This window comes from Chenopodium album, chromosome 5 (genome assembly GCF_948465745.1).
Source record: "Chenopodium album chromosome 5, dcCheAlbu1.1, whole genome shotgun sequence".
NCBI classification, from domain to species: domain Eukaryota; kingdom Viridiplantae; phylum Streptophyta; class Magnoliopsida; order Caryophyllales; family Amaranthaceae; genus Chenopodium; species Chenopodium album.
This window is the reverse complement of record NC_137838.1, coordinates 16,224,341-16,242,006: the sequence shown is the minus strand read 5'-3', so window position 1 is coordinate 16,242,006 and position 17,666 is coordinate 16,224,341. Positions and strand designations below refer to the sequence as shown.

The 17,666-nt window shown below is 34.2% G+C and overlaps 1 protein-coding gene across 1 annotated transcript; it reads right to left on the bottom strand.

Annotated features, from left to right (window-relative positions):
• Positions 1-723: 723 nt before the first annotated feature.
• On the bottom strand, positions 724-9,778 carry LOC145631980 (BTB/POZ and MATH domain-containing protein 1-like). Its single transcript, XM_081684223.1, has 4 exons — positions 9,086-9,778; positions 3,369-3,717; positions 1,298-1,574; positions 724-930 (listed from the first exon to the last, which is right to left on the bottom strand). The coding sequence occupies exons 1-4, from the start codon at positions 9,499-9,501 to the stop codon at positions 749-751; spliced, it is 1,224 nt and encodes a 407-aa protein (XP_081540349.1). The 5' UTR covers positions 9,502-9,778; the 3' UTR covers positions 724-748.
• Positions 9,779-17,666: the final 7,888 nt, after the last annotated feature.

Below are 17,666 nucleotides of genomic sequence, written 5' to 3'. Positions count from 1 at the left end.
TGTTAAACAACCAATTGGTATGTTCAAAAAAAGAAAAAAAAACAACCAATTGGTAATCTTGTCATATGTGAGAAAAATGACAACAAGAAATTTAGTCGTAATTATAAAATTGAATCTTTATCAACATTAAATCATCTAAAACAATAATTATGACAAGTAATCTGATCGTGTATGTGTACAATGGCGACAAGTTTTGTACCTCGTCGCAAAAACTCAAGTACGATAGAAACTTCCAAAATAATACCAAAACACTAAGAAAATAGTAGAACACAATTATATAGTTATACAAGTAAAAAGAAGCAACCCAAGGCATCACCACACTAGGGAGTACTGCTTTTAAATTTGGTAACACATACTATAGCTTCTACACTCAATATGCAGAGTTTTCTGATCTTTCTTGTTTTCTTGAATTTATAAAGCTTAAACCAGTCTCAAATGTTATTGAATTTCATCACGAAAGCGACACAATGGAGTCGAGTATTCCTCCGCCACATTCAAATCCTTTATCTTTATGGTATAAAAATACTACATACAACAATTACCAGAACAATATAACACAGATCAGGAAAAAATGTTGCAAACAGAAGACAATGGAACAAACAAAACAGCAACCAACAAATCACCCCCCCCCAAAAAAAATAAAAATAAAAAAGAAAAAAAGAAAGTAAAATATATATATATATATATATATATATATATATATATATATATATATATATATATATATATATATATATATATGTATATATCAGTATATCCTTGGCTTCACACGTCTTCCATTCATGTCTCCACAATCTGGCATCGGATCACTCCCAAAACCCACTACAGATATAGAATGCTCACTGATTTTAGCAACAAATTGCAGTAGTTCACTAATTACGGATGGACAACTCAACTTCAGGTACTCGAACCCTTCAGTCTGCATAACAGCTGAAACACCAAAAACAGTTTCCTTAGTTTCAGAAATCAACCTTTCAAAAAAGTGCTTAAACAATAATAGCCCTAGAATGCGCGCATAAGCTCTTCATTTAGAGAACAAGATTTTCTTGATTCTGTAGTGTTCAATTTTAAGTTTTGTCCTTTTGGTTTAAGAAAGTATACAAGTTTTGAGATGTGCTCCTCTACACAAGGTCAATTCACTCTTCACAACTAAAAATAAGTTCAGAAAAATTCCGATCAAGTATGGATAACTGACTAGTTCTCAGGTCAAAAATGACTTTTAAGTTTTAACATGATGTTAATTCAATACTCAATAAGAAGCCTTTGTACATGATAAAAAGTCATAGTTGTGATTTACCTCTCAGATTCTCACGTGATGCAACAAACTTCAGGCAAACAGATTTCAAGTGGGAGCAATGATGTTGCTCTGCCAATGCCAAAGTTGTTGCAACGTTGTTTATGGCAACATCTTCACATAAGGTAGCCTCACAAAGCAGTTTGAGCCGTTCAAGTCCGTATCTATCTGCAGCAGCTAGCAAATGCTGGGCCATTAACGTGGAAGCCCCTTTGGAATTCAAACCTGCTAGCTCTTGCATATCCGGCAAGTCATCCCAATACATGAAGTGAAGCAACGCCTGTGGATCAGAGTTGTATACAGTAAGTTATATTTAGCAAACCACCAACTTAATGATGATCAGAGCCCTTGACAATCTTAACCTGGTAGGGTAATCAAGCCAAGGAACCGCTGCTGAACAAGATGATGAAGCCACTTAGAATAAGGAAAAGACCTTTTCAACTGCAAGTCATCAGATTCCACCTTATGATGGAACATTTCTATTCCATATAAAAGTAGCCAATGAGCCTCAAAGAAAGCATCAAGATACTGTACATTTTTAAAGCTATCTTACAGAAGTTTCAAAATGGAACAACTTATAGTGCACCCAAAGAGAAAGTGAAGAAAAATAGTACAATACTCAAATACTCTTTCTTTAAACAAAAACCATCACCACTTGTTCATAGGATCAATCTGATGATGTTTAGATGTAAGCAACCATAACCAACCCCCCACTCCCAAAAAAAAGGAAACAAAGTATATTCTAAAATCAAAATTGTAAAGTAAACAGGTAACCAAAACTAAACAATAAGTGACCATATCACCAAGCAGAGGCGGACCTAGGAAGGCACAAGGGGTAGCACATGCTACCCCTAACCAAAAAAAAAAAGAAAAAAGAAAAGAAAAGTTGATCAAAGAGACCTATTATTATAAATAGGCGGTCTCTTTGATTTAGCCATAGTGTGATTTTTGTTTCAAACTAAAAGAGACCTGTTGTGTACACAACCGGTCTCTTAGCGTCTCTTACTTTTTTTTGCTTTTACCTAGACAAGAGATGTTGTGTACACAACAGGTCTCTTAGAGTGTTTTTTTTTTTCTTTTTTTTGCTTTTGCTTTATGTGTGCATAATTATATTAATCATGTATTCAACTTTTTTTTTAAAGTCTCTCATTTAATTAATTATGAAAAATCATATATATATATATATATATATATATATATATATATATATATATATATATATATATATACACACACACACACACACACTTGTAATGATATGAATCATAATTTTATTTTTTGAAACCTTGAATTAGCAGCTTATTATTTTTAAAAACTCCTTTATCCGATGAAATTCTTACCATTCTACTGCACGTACTTATATTTCAGTACATATATCTGTAAGTAATTTATTTACTATTTAGTTTTACATATATGAGTGTGGCAATAAAGAAAATTTATAATATAAGTACAAATTACCATATACAAAGTATTAATTTTTAAACTTGTGAATGATAGACACGTATTACACATAAAGGTAATATTTTGAACATATAAAATACTTTAAAAGTTGATCATTGTATTATATTGATAACTATAATATAAATTATTTCATATTTGTAAAAATTTATATACCAAATTAAATGTTTAAAATATAAAGACCGTATATAATAATTAATAACTCATTCTAACCCTTTTTTTTTCTTATTATTCAATGACTCAACGCTACCCCTAGTTAGAAATCCTGGATCCGCCACTGTCACCAAGCTCAGTCCATGAACAACTTTATAGGCTCACCATCTTATAAGTTAATAATTTCCATATCAAATTAAGCCTAGTCTTTCTTTTTCAGCTTAATCAAAAGCCCTAATCATGCAAAAATTAGACAGGATAGTGTGCAAAGCTCATTACAAACTATACATCATCTATATCCACACAGCCAGAAATTTTGCATAGCAATGTGATTTTCATAAACAATTAAACAGAGCGGAAAAGGCAACAAGGAACAGAGACAACCATATTTCAAATCCCACCACAGTAACATGCAAGTGCAATACAAAGACAAATAAAAAGATGATCAGAAAGAAGTGAAAACCTTGAAAACTGGTGCTTCAATGTCTTCAACAATTATACATTTTGTGCTTTTATCCTTCATTGGACCAAAAAGCTGAGCCCTAAACACAGGTGAGCGTGCTGCTAATACCAACTTGTGAGCAGCAAATACTTCGCCATCAACTTCAAAATTTACATCAGTTCCCTTTTTAGTTTCTAGAAGTTGTCCAAACTGCTGTCCCATATCAGAAGGTGGCATTGGTATTCTGTAAAGTTTGGGTCCCTCTGTTTGCGTCTTCACAACTCCCACAATACAACGAATCAGAAGGCAATCGTCTTTAAGGTAGTCAGATTGCTCCAAAGATGTCCTCTTATAAAATCGTTTGTAGCCCCTGCAGTATTTCAAGAACATGACAGCAAGTAAGTGATGGCATTCAACCACCCTCCATCCGAAAAAAAAAAAAAAGAAACGCTGATGAAAAGTCTGAAGCAGGAAGGACAGCAGAAAGACAAGTAGGTGGCTAAGTTCAAACCTTTCATCTAGAAGTAAATGACATTAAACTAAGCCAGAAGAATACAGATTGAGCAAAATCTGTGATGAAACTTTGAGGGAATTTAAAGAATCATCTATGATATACTTTTGAGGTGCTCTCCATGAAGCAAAGATGCCTCAGCCAAGCCTCCAAATAGCTTCCAAGCTATTATTGTACTGTCTCCTTTGTACTTCAAAGACTACTTCGAATTATCCGTCACATCCATTTTTTCGCAATTTAATCAAATTAAGATATAATATTCAACAACTATTCTTGTAGTACAAATTTACATAACAATATGATTTATTTTGCAACTCTTCAGTTCATGTAATTCTAATTATTTCTACTCTAAACATGCACTCAAGATGTATTACATTTAGGAAGGTGATATTTCTTATTCCATACACCTATCTCACCGAATTGTATCCCCTAATTGGTCATAGATTCACTACAAAGTATCAGCAACAACAACAAAAAAAAAAAAAAAAAAAAAAAAAAAGGAGACAATTAAAGGTGGGGAGATAGGATGAAAACAGAACAAAACACTTCGAATAATTGCAATAAATTAAAACAAGCCTATTTTTTGTAAAGTCAATCAAGTATAAGGCCTAATGCTTCAAATTGGCAAAACAAATGATCCAAATATATATATATATATATATATATATATATATATATATATATATATAGGGGAAGGCTCTCGTGAGAAATTTTCTTATGTGAGAACACTCTTTATGTTCTAAATTTTTACTCGTATGTTCTAAATTTTAAATCTGATGTTCTAAACTTTTCCCTAGGTGTTCTAAATTAAATCAAATGTTCTAATTTAGTACTCACATGTTCTAAACCATAAATTAGTTAAGTTCGATGTCATAAATTTTAAATAACTTGTTCCAAAATTTTAAGTTGTATGTTCTAAATTTTAAAACGTGTGTTTTAAGATTTTTAATTATATGTTCCAGATTTTAAAGCGTATGTTCTATTTTTTTACTCGTATGTTCTAAATTCTTTACTCACACTTTCTATATTCTATATCAGTTTGTTCTAAATTTTTATTCACATGTTCATAGTCTTAAATCATATGTCTAAATTTTACTAATATGTTTAAAATTTCATAAATCAAATTTTATAAATTTTTAATCACTTGTTCTAATTCTTAAATCAGATGTTCTAAACATATTACTCACACAAATGTTCTAAATTATTACTCATAAAGTAGAAGAAGAAGAAAAGTCATCGAATCTATATTAGGGTTTTAGGACCCACAGAAGATGGGCTATTGCTTTAGATGCCCAAAGTTCATACTTCCTCCATTTTGTAATAGTTGCAACACACACTTTGTCACGGTATTTAAGGTATATTGGGTTCACATGATATAATGCACTTTAAAATTGGGTGAGTGGTTGTTAGGAGTGTAATTTAGTGAGTCATGTGCTTTAAGTAAGGGAAATAATATAGTTTTTCCCCAAAATAACTTTCTATTTATGATGTGTTGCAAGTATTGTGACATTTCCATTTTAGGGAAATGTTGAAAGTATTAAAAAACGGAGGAAGTACTTATTATTAAGAGGTCAAATACTAGGAGCAGTCTTTTTTCTGATCTTTATAGAATCCGCTATTAAAGTTTTAAGAGGTCAGATTAAAAAATAAATAAAAATAAATAAATAAATTAGAAATATAGATCATGCAATGTGGGAACTTTTCCAAGGGAATACACTAACAGAGGCATAAACAATTCCAACAAGCAACCTGACTTACTACACTCCCTTCAACATTCATATAGGACAACATTGTACAGTTGTACACACACTCTGCCCAATTCACTAACAATACCAGATTCCAGCAACTGGGATTCCGCGAAAAAGGGTAAAAATCTCGGGCATAACAAAGATGGCATGTGCCATGTGGCTTGAGATTCATCCCGGATAGGGATGTCAATGAACAGATGCACTCTTGAATAAGCTCAATCAAAGCTTAGTGATAGCTTGTTCATTTAAAAAAAATTAATTAAAAAAAAGGCCAAAAAATATTCCAAGCTCATTTAGTTAAAAACACGGTATTCATCTCATTTAGGCATGCAGAAATTCTGTTTGGTATTGTTTAAATGCTCTTTATGTTCATTTAAAACTCCCCCAAGCACAAAAAAATTAAAAAAAAAAATCAAAATTTCATGGCCGTTATTTTAATTTTAGGTTATGAATAACATCTTTTGAGACATTTACAGTCAATATCATAAAAGATATTCAAAACACATACTATATAATTGCATGTATATCACATCCTAAAAAGGCCATAATAATCATATAACCATAATCAATAGCATTTTTGCACTCCCTTCGTCCCTGAAATTTGACTCACTTTCCATTTAAGAACACTGGCGGAACCAGGGGGGCTAGCGTGGCTGCGTGGGCCATGGCCTCCCCCTTGATATTATTTATCTATTAAACATTGCAATAATTTATGTTAGATGAATAATGGCTGAGTTGGTATTTAGTATGGGATTTATTTTAGAGGTCTCAAGTTCAAAACTTGATCCTTACATTTTTTTTGTTTTAAAAAAAAATTATTTTAATTTGCAATACTTTAGTGTGCTAAGTTCACTATGTCGTATAATAATATTATGGCACAACTCTAGGCAATAAATTTGCTTTATCATATCTTTCCATTATTTTTTAAATAATACTTAGTCTCATTATTTTTTTACATTTCAGTATTTTATATTTGTGTGAAAGATACAAGGACATATATTAACTTTGGCCCCACTAATAAAAAAATTCTGGTTCCGCCCCTGTTTAAGAATGTTTCTCACTTTTAATTTTATTCCTTTTGGCATAATCCTTTTAGACTCTCTCTCTCTCCCAATCAGTTTTTACGCCTACACTCCTAAATGTTAGGGCTTTAAGATAGTTAAAAAGGAATCGGGTTGGGTGATCCTTTACCCACTCCAGTCCTTAATTTGCTTGCCCAAGACCCACCCCCACCCCAAAACGCTTCTATAAAACAGGGCTAATGACAATGCACGGCAGACAATTATAACTTGACGAACAAGCACAAGGTCCTTTTTCATAATAGCATGGTGTTATCCCAATTCTTCCAAGGGCCAATTCATACAAAAAAAGGGACCCAAACACCCAGCCTAAGTAGCCAACAGAAATCTTAGTCTAGAACACATGTTTTACAGCCCAAAATCCAAATAATCATTGTATATAACAAGGCCCATAAGATATAATCCAAAATGGACCATCTGAAAGATAGCCTAAATATATGTACGGTGAATGGACCACAAAGATTTGTTTTACAGTAGGGCCCCCAAGTTATTGGTACTCCTCTAATATAAATGCTCAATGAGAGCCTCGACCTCGCATAAATACTAGTCTCAGTTCTGCAGCAAAGGCATGACCACAGAGATTTTCCTACTTATCTAGAATACCAGGACAAATTATCATACCATCTCCAATGGTGAGACTCAAGTTTGAGTATTGAAATACAAAATGAGTTGTTTTTTACCTCCAATGGTGATATTATACCCACGTCTCAATTTAGCAACTCATGTGAAATCTAATTTCTCAATGGTGAGACTCTCTAAAATATACAAATGCCACTTTCATTTATGGCCCACCAAGTCCATCTCTTTTTTAATATCAAATATTGTAAGATTAAAAAATAATAATAAAAAAAAAGTTAAATTTAAATAAATTACAAAATATATTAGAATATTGACAAGAGGCCCACACTTTTTGTCAAATGAGACTCAAAGTTGAGTATCTAAACTTAACAACTTTCATTTGGAGTTGCTAAGTTTAGATACCAACTTATTGGTATACATTGCAAAAAATACTCTCTCTCCTAAAAATACTCACTTGAGTCTCACCATTGGAGAGGGTCTCAATGCAGTCATCTCCAAATAATTCTGGTTTTAGATATATGATAATTAATAACTGAAAGCATCTTACCCACAATTTATCTCGCTTCATTGACAAATCTCACATATTTTTAACAAAAAGATGGGGATGTGGTGGTCCGACTTCAAACCATCAGAAACCTTAACAATTAATAATCTGCAATCAGACTATCCTACTTAATAATGCACTACTAGGGTACTTGAAATCAAATCGATCCCTCCTGGCACACAAGCATAGCCAATAACTTATAACTCATCAGCCATTGTGGGTAAGAACTATACTTGTATTGGTATATGATAGCTATCAAACAGTCTAGATGCTGACTAGAATCTAATAAAAGCCCCAAAAACTGCAAATCTATCAGGAACACCAAATCCAAAAGAATTAGTTCCAATTAAGCCATTCTTAATCTCTGATAAATCATAAATCTTTTGAGAATCAACCTCAAATGAGCCAGTAATAGTAATGCTATTTGATTCACCATTACAATTTGCTACCTAATATGTCAAATTTAGACCATAAATTACTAGTTTCAAAAACAATTTTCTTTTTTTTTTTTGAGTCTTGCTATTGGTAATACAAAGAAACATAAGCAAATTAAGTAGCTATGAAACAGAAAGTAATCTCCAGGTAATGAAGGCAGACTGATTTCCCCCCCACAACTGAACACCACTTTCTTGTAAGATACAAGCGAGAATATAATAAGTATACAGAAGAGGAGTAGCTAATCATTTCAATGCAGTGACAGAAGTGAAGAGAGGAAAGTATTAGAAAAATTATACTTTATGAAGGAAACAGCTTTCTAATAATGCATCCTTTCAGCATCAAAGTTGCTCAAATCAGAATGAGAAGATAATAATCTCAGAAAAATCTTCAAGAACACCAAATTTTGACAAAAATTAATTATCCCAAATCAATCATAACTCAACTAGAAGATCAAATTATTAATAGATACTCCAATTTAAATTTCCTTCCAAACCTAACAACCAAATTCTAAAAAACACTTAAAAGAAAAGTAAGTCATTATCCTAATGTTCATATATCTATTACTGGAAAGTCCATTATACACCTTGGCATACCTTCCAAGGATATTTTTTACTCATTCAGAACTAATCTACCACTCTACTTAGCTCATTTCCAAATGACCAAAAAATATAAGTATAATGGAAACTGCACAAATACCCAATTCCAAACAAAGATACTAAAGAACAAAGAAACCACCATTAAAATCTCATCCACGACAACAACAACAACAATTCAACAACAGAACAATCATAAAATTATCAATCTATGTAATTTCCAAACGTAAAGGAAGAACAGCTCACCACATACTACCGCGATACTTAAGAGTATACGGCCCGCTTTCGAGAGTCCGGCCGAAATGGGAATGAACCTTATGCCTCCCTCTCCCACTTTGATCTTCAAGCTTCAATTCAAACAACGCCCTAACATCGGTCCCCTCGCTCGCCAATGCGATAAACAACGACACATAAGTAGCATTATCTTCAGGACTCTTTCCATCAGGGTAGAAGTAAATTGCCCACAAATACCCTCCCACCATAAACGTATCAGAAGCTATATACTTCCCACTTCCCATCCCTTTAGATAAAGCATACCCATTAATCTTAAACTCATGAGAACCATTCACAGTATCCATTTTAGCAGTAGATGTTGTTACTTCCGTTGAACAAGAAGAACAAGATGGTTTTGCGGAATCCCCACAAACCCTAGAAATCCCCATGTTTCTAATTTGGAATCGATTTTGCTTGAAATTGACTCGATTCTGGGTGTCGGTTCAAGAATTGAGGGGTTATTGGTGCTGAATCGAAGCAAAAAGGGGTTAGATTAAGGGAAATTGGGGAAATTGAGGAGGGTAAATTAGGGTTTGATAATGGGATTGGGAGGGTAAAGGGGATGAAGAATTGTTCTTTGTTTGGTGGGAGGAGAGAGAGAGAGTTAACGGGGTAGAAGAGTTGAGAGTAAGGAAGGTTCTGATTCACAGAAAGCGAGGTAAATGAGCTGACACTTTCTGTGCACTAATATCCGACATTAGGGTCCCACGTTAATATTTATGTTCATTTGGAATTGTAATAGTTTGACTTTTGCATTATTTATATGTTTATTTTGGATTTTTGACTACGTAATATACTTCCTCTATTTTTTTTTATGATTGTAACAGTTTTACTTTTATATTATTCATGTATTTCACTTTGATAAGCTATAACGATTTATACATAAATACAAATATAGTCATGTGAGATCTTGTTAGATTGTATCAAATTATAGAATATTAAGGTATGTTCTCTTGAGCTTAATTTTAGTCCAGTTTAGTTTAGTTTAGATTAGCTCCAATCAATTCTATTCAATTCCTAATTTCCTTCTGTCATAAACAATTCAGCTCAGCTCCAATCAATTCAGTTCAGTTCAGCTCATTTTAGTAAATCAGAACAGATCCTTAATATCTAATGTATAAAAATATAATCATGCAAACATGAAAAGAGAAGTGTTGCAAGCTTGCAACTAAAAAAAAAGAGTATATTTTACCAATATATAGATTATAGAACACAATTTTTGTATTTATGTGTTTTTATTAAATTAACCTTTTATACATCTTAACAATATATTTTCTCGTCCTTTTTTGTTCTTCCCATTTGTAAAAGGTGAGAAATTTTTAAAAATTGCTCTTAATATATATTCCGTAAGACATAACTGATGTGAATTATTGATCCGAAAATCAACAAAACACAAGGGATATGTTTAAGTCTAATTCTATACAGGAAATCCACCAAGAATTAAACAAAAACTAAGATTAATCAATTAAGAATCCACCTAATTAATCAATCCAAACGAATGTTTTATCTAAAACAAGCAAAACAACAATTGATCACAATCAACAAAACTTAAGTGTTTAAACTTAAAACAATGTATATTAATCTCTCTATTATAATTTGTGTGTTTTACAGCCCTATTTAAAGACTTAGTTTACCTAGGAAGATTAGGACAAGTTCCTAATTCAATCCTAATTAAACTAGAATTCTAACTTGCTTGAAGAGCAAGCACCTAGGAGCACAAGTGTACGCCAATCTCCTTGGAGAACAAGCACACACCTAAACTGATTTATTTTGCTAACTAACTGATTTTAAAAGCAACTAAATAAAGATTAAAGATCCTAATGCTTGAACCAAGAAAAACCCTTTCAAGTGAAAGGTAAAAACTTGTAAGCAAAATCTAAGTAAAGAAAATTCAAGAAAGTTCAAGAAAGTGAACTAGACTCCAAGAAAAGCCACTAAGCAAACCGTGGCTTTGCTTTGATATCCAAGAAAGTGTCCATGCAATGCTTGGCTTGAATCAATGTTTAGGGACAAGCTATCTTGATGCATGATAAGCAAATCTTCGAAGTTCTCCATGCTTAGACTTGCATCATCCTCCTCTTCTTCGAAAGAATTTTTCCTCAAATCTCGAAGTTCTTCATCAGGAATATACTTAGCCAAATCGCCAACATTGAATGTAGCACTAACTCCATATTCTCCCGGAAGTTCTAACTTATAAGCATTGTCATTGATCTTCTCAACAATCTTGAAAGGACCTTCACTTCTAGGCATCAACTTATTCTTGCGTTTTCCTGGAAATCTTTCCTTTCTCAAATGTAACCATACCAAGTCTCCAACATTGTAACTTTGTTGCCTTCTATGCTTGTTTGCTCTAGTTTTGTACATGTCATTTACTTTCTCTATTCTTGTTCGAACTTGAGCATGTAATTTCAGCATACTCTTCAACTTAGACTCGGCATCTTTGTGAATTAAGTCACCCTTAGGCAATGGAACAAGATCAATTGGAAGTTTCGGATTGACTCCATAAACTACCTCAAAAGGACTATGTTTGGTAGCATATGTAGGTGATCTATTATAAGCAAACTCCGCATGAGCTAACTTGATGTCCCAATCCTTTTGTGTCTTACTCACTAACCCACGCAATAGCGCACCAAGAGTACGATTAGTAACCTCGGTTTGTCCATCAGTTTGTGGATGGTACGATGTACTAAAGAGCAATTTAGTTCCCACAAGCTTCCATAGAGACTTCCAAAAGAAACTCATGAACTTTGTATCTCGATCACTCACAATAGTTTTCGGAATTCCATGCAATCTAACAATCTCTTTGAAGTATAATTCCGCCACTTTCATAGCATCATCCACTTTGTGACAAGGAACAAAGTGAGCCATCTTAGAAAACATATCCACAACAACCATAATAGAGTCTTTCCCCCGTTGTGTTCTCGGCAATCCCACAATAAAATCCATAGAAATATCTTCCCAAGGTGAGTCTGGAACAGGTAAAGGAGTATACAAGCCTTGATGAAAAGTAGCCTTCGCTTTTTGACAAGTTGCACACCTAGAAATAACTAGTTGCACATCCGTGAGCATCTTAGGCCAATAGAAGTGTTCTTGTAACATACTCAAGGTCTTTGTAATGCCAAAGTGACCAGCAATTCCTCCCCCATGAGCTTCTCTAACAACTAGCTCTCTAATAGAACACTTAGGAAGACAAAGTCGATTTCCCTTGAAAAGAAAACCATCTTGCAGCAAATAAGAACCCACGGCTCCTTTAGAACACTCTTCAATCAATGTAGCAAAATCATCATCACCTTTGTAGTATTCTTTGATCAATTCAAAACCAAGTAGCTTGCTATTTAGAATTCCAATCAAAGTGTATCTTCTAGATAATGCATCAGCCACAACATTTGATTTCCCTTCTTTGTACCTTGAAGAAAAATTAAATGATTGTAAAAATTCAACCCACGTAGCATGTCTAGGATTGAGCTTTTGTTGTCCATGTATGTACTTCAATGCTTCATGGTCAGAATGCAACACAAAGTGATTAGGTCGGAGATAATGACTCCAATGATATAAAGCTCTAACAATGGCATAGAACTCTTTATCATAAGTAGAATAGTTCAATCGAGCTCCTCCCAATTTCTCACTGAAATATGCAACAGGCCTCTTCTTTTGGAGTAAAACTGCTCCAATTCCAACTCCACTAGCATCGGTTTCAACTTCAAAAGGACTTGAGAAATCTAGTAACGCAAGTATAGGTGCTTCACATAGATTCTTTTTAACCAACTCAAACGCACTTTGAGCTTCTTTAGTCCATTCGAATTTACCCTTGTCCTTCTTCAAACATTCGGTCATAGGCGCCACAATACTTGAGAAATTCTTGACAAATCTTCTATAGAACGAAGCTAGACCATGAAAAGACCTTACTTCACTCATATTAGTAGGAATAGGCCAAGTTTTAATAGCCTCTACTTTCGAATGATCAACTGAAACTCCATCTTTTGATACAACATAACCAAGAAAAGTAACACTAGGCACTAAGAATTAGCATTTTTCAAGCTTAGCATAGAGTTTCTTCTCTCTTAACACTTCAAACACACTTGTTAGATGATTTAGATGATCATGCAAATTTTTAGAGTATATCAGAATATCATCTAAATAAACAACAACAAACTTGCCAAGGAAAGGTTTAAGTACCTCATGCATCAACCTCATGAAAGTGCTAGGTGCATTAGTGAGTCCAAACGGCATCACCAACCATTCATACAACCCTAACTTAGTCTTGAATGTTGTTTTCCACTCATCTCCTTCTCTCATTCGAATTTGATGATAACCACTCATAAGATCAATCTTAGAAAACAACTTTGAACCATGTAGTTCATCAAGTAGATCATCTAATCTTGGAATAGGAAATCGGTATTTGATAGTGATGTTATTCACACTCCTACTATCAATACACATGCGCCAACTCCCATCTTTCTTTGGGACAAGTAAAGTAGGCACGGCACAAGGGCTCATACTTTCCCTCACGTATCCTCTAGTCATAAGCTCTTCAATTTGCCTTTGCATCTCCTTTGTTTCCTCCGGATTACTTCTATAGGCTGCCTTATTAGGTAATGGTGCTCCCGGAATCAAGTCAATTTGATGCTCTATCCCACGAATAGGAGGTAGTCCCGGAGGTAATTCCTTAGGAAAGACATCCTTGAATTCTTCTAAAACAGATTCCAATTCATACGGCCTCTTTGCTTGTTTATTTTGATCAATTCGAATCTCATTAGAAACAAGTATATATACCACATTGTTGCTGCAAATTTCTTTTTCTAATTCCCTCTCACTAATCAAATAAGAATTCTTCGAATTAGAGGTAACATTAGAAGACTTGTTGCTTATCAAAGGTTTTAAAGCAACCGGTCTCTCTTTTTCTCCTTTTCTCACAACATACACATTAGTCCTTCCATCAAACTTCACAAATCTATCATATTGCCAAGGACGGCCTAATAGTATATGACAAACATCCATAGGACAAACATCACACAAAACTTTATCATGAAATTTACCAATTGAAAAGGAGATTAAGGCTTGTTTAGTTACCTTAACATCACTCGAATTATTAAGCCAATGAAGCTTATAAGGGCTTGGATGTTCAGTAATTGGCCACGTCAATTTGTCTACCAAAGTAGTAGATACCACATTAGTGCAACTCCCCGTGTCTATGATCATGTCACACAACCTATCTTCTACCTTGCACTTTGTAAGAAAGATTTTCTCCCTTTGATTGTTTTCCATAGGTACGGTTTTAGAGTGTAGTGCCCTTCTTAGAACCAAACTTTGACCATGAGTCTTGGGATCAATTTCGTCAATATGCCCCTCCTCTTCTTCAAAGTTTTCCTCTTCGTTCTTTTCTACATAGTCACTACCTTGCTCACACTTAGCTTGTTCTTGTTCCCACTCTTGAGCATTCATTACTCTTTTTGATGGACAATTAGTTGCAATGTGACCAACACTACCACACTTGAAGCACTTCCTATCTTCAACAAGCTTTTTAGGAGCTTCAAATTTTGATCTAGTCTCCTTGTAGTTCGAACTAGAACCACTTTTCTCCAAGCTGTTCTTCTCAAAAGGTTTAGCGAAACCCTTTACAAAGGACTTAGTGTACGTCCCTTTGTTCCCCTTTATCTGTTTTTCAACTTTCAAAGCTACCTTGCAAACATCCTCAAAGGACCAATATTGTTGCAATTCAACTTTTTCAGCAATATTATCATTCAACCCCAAAATAAATCTAGCAATCTTATGCTCAACAATCTCTTCTAAGCCACATAGCATGCATAACTTTTCAAATTCACCAATATAATTCTCAACAGTCATAGAATATTGTTTAAAAAGTTGCATCTTAAGATAAACATCTTGAATATAATCACTAGGTACGAACCTCTTTTTCATGTGCCTCTTGAGTTGTTCCCAAGTTGAGATTCTTGCACGCCCCTCCTTATGCCTCTTCTTCTTTAGATTATCATACCAAAGACTAGCATAACCGGTCAGTTTTAATTCAGCCAATTTGCATCTTTTCCTTTCATCATACTCCTTGTAATCAAAGAGTGTCTCGGCCCTTCTAATCCACTCAAGGTATTTTTCAGGTTCATTCATACTCCCATTGAATTCGGGAAGATCTAATCGAAGGTTCCTATCATCATCCTTTGGTCTATCTCTTCTCCTAGGCCTTGGTGATTCATCACTTGAGGAATAATTATTTCGTGGCCTCCTTGGGTTCCTCCTTGGTTGTTCTTCCTCACTTGAACCAGAATTAGGGTTAGAATTCCCTTTCCTTGAAGAATCTCCAGCACGAGTATCAAGCCTTTTTAATATCTCATCCATCCTTGCTGCCAACTCGTCAATTCGCCTATCTCTTCTAAGATTTTGAGCCTGTTCTAAGGTTAATCCCCTTGGAACTTGTGGGACCTCTTCGTCACTCAAGATTCCTACACAAACCAAGTCAGTTTATGCAAAAATCTTGATTAAAAGATCGAACCTTGAAGGAAAACTAGGCAACACAAAAAACCGGACTCCCAACCGCAAATCAGTGCACAAACACCAAACGTTTGAGGCTGTGTAGAGTGCGTTACTCAACTAAAAATTATGAAATTTTATATGGTGATATCTGGACGTTTTTAGAGTTCAATGCAAAAAGAATCACGTAAAAATTCCCAGCCAATTGTTCCCAGTTTAATTTTTACCGAAGTTGCGTATCCTGGCTCTGATACCAAAGATGATGTGAATTATTGATCCGAAAATCAACAAAACACAAGGGATATGTTTAAGTCTAATTCTATACAGAAAATCCACCAAGAATTAAACAAAAACTAAGATTAATCAATTAAGAATCCACCTAATTAATCAATCCAAACGAATGTTTTATCTAAAACAAGCAAAACAACAATTGATCACAATCAACAAAACTTAAGTGTTTAAACTTAAAACAATGTATATTAATCTCTCTATTATAATTCGTGTGTTTTACAGCCCTATTTAAAGACTTAGTTTACCTAGGAAGATTAGGACAAGTTCCTAATTCAATCCTAATTAAACTAGAATTCTAACTTGCTTGAAGAGCAAGCACCTTGGAGCACAAGTGTACGCCAATCTCCTTGGAGAACAAGCACACGCCTAAACTGATTTATTTTGCTAACTAACTGATTTTAAAAGCAACTAAATAAAGATTAAAGATCCTAATGCTTGAACCAAGAAAAACCCTTTCAAGTGAAAGGTAAAAACTTGTAAGCAAAATCTAAGTAAAGAAAATTCAAGAAAGTTCAAGAAAGTGAACTAGACTCCAAGAAAAGCCACTAAGCAAACCGTGGCTTTGCTTTGATATCCAAGAAAGTGTCCATGCAATGCTTGGCTTGAATCAATGTTTAGGGACAAGCTATCTTGATGCATGATAAGCAAATCTTCGAAGTTCTCCATGCTTAGACTTGCATCAATAACATAGTCATGTCGAGTCTTATTTAATTCGTCTCAATGAATAGTTTATTAATGTTTTATTTTCACTAATAAGCAACTAACTATAACTATTGTCAAAATTTTGCATAAGCAAATATGCACGGTCCAAATGGGAAGAACATTCGGTGACGAATAGAGTATATTACTCATACAAATATTAGTGGTCAAAGTTGTGCACCGGCATGTATGCTAGTCAAAGTGTTGCAATTGTAATGAAGCGGAAGGAGGAATGAAAATATGTATAGTAATTAATCTAAAAGAAAATGAGAGAGCCCCAATTTATCACCTTGATTTACAAAATTCGTTTATTAAGTGACAAAATAAAAAATTAATCACCAAAATGTCCTTTTAGTATGGCATTTTTGAAATTATATCAACAAATGTGGGCCTATATTTTGTTGATAAGCTAGTATTTAAAGATATGAAATAACTAGACCTGACAATTCTGGCCCAAACCCGATGACCCAACCTATGACCCGAAATTGACCCAAACCCGAAAATGACCTGAAACCCGAAATTGACCCGACCCGAAAATGGAGTTGACCTGATCTTGACCCAACACCCGAACTGACCTAACCTGAAGTTGACCCGACCCGAAATTGGCCCGAAATGTTTGACCCGAACAGACCCGAGACCAGAAATTAACTCAAACAAACCTGATACCCAAAATGTCCCGAGCTAAAATTACCTTATAATTGAACTTAAAATGTCTTGTACCAAAAATAAATCAAATTGTTCATCTTCAACCGTAGCTAAGCTCATAAATTGAATTGATAGTTTTTATTATAACAATAACATAATATATACTTCGTATTAAATTATTGATTTGAGCTTGATTCACAAATGAAACAATCTGAACATGACCCGCCAGATTTTGATCTGACCCGAATATGACCCGAACATACTTGACCCAAAATTGACCCGACTCGAACATACCCGACCCGAAATTGACTCGACACGACCCAAACTCGATCCGATACCCAACCCGAAGTTGACCCGAAACCCGACCCGAATATTAGATAACCCGAAATTCAGCTCAGTTCAGCTCAGCTGAGTTCAGTCAATGACAACAGGTCCT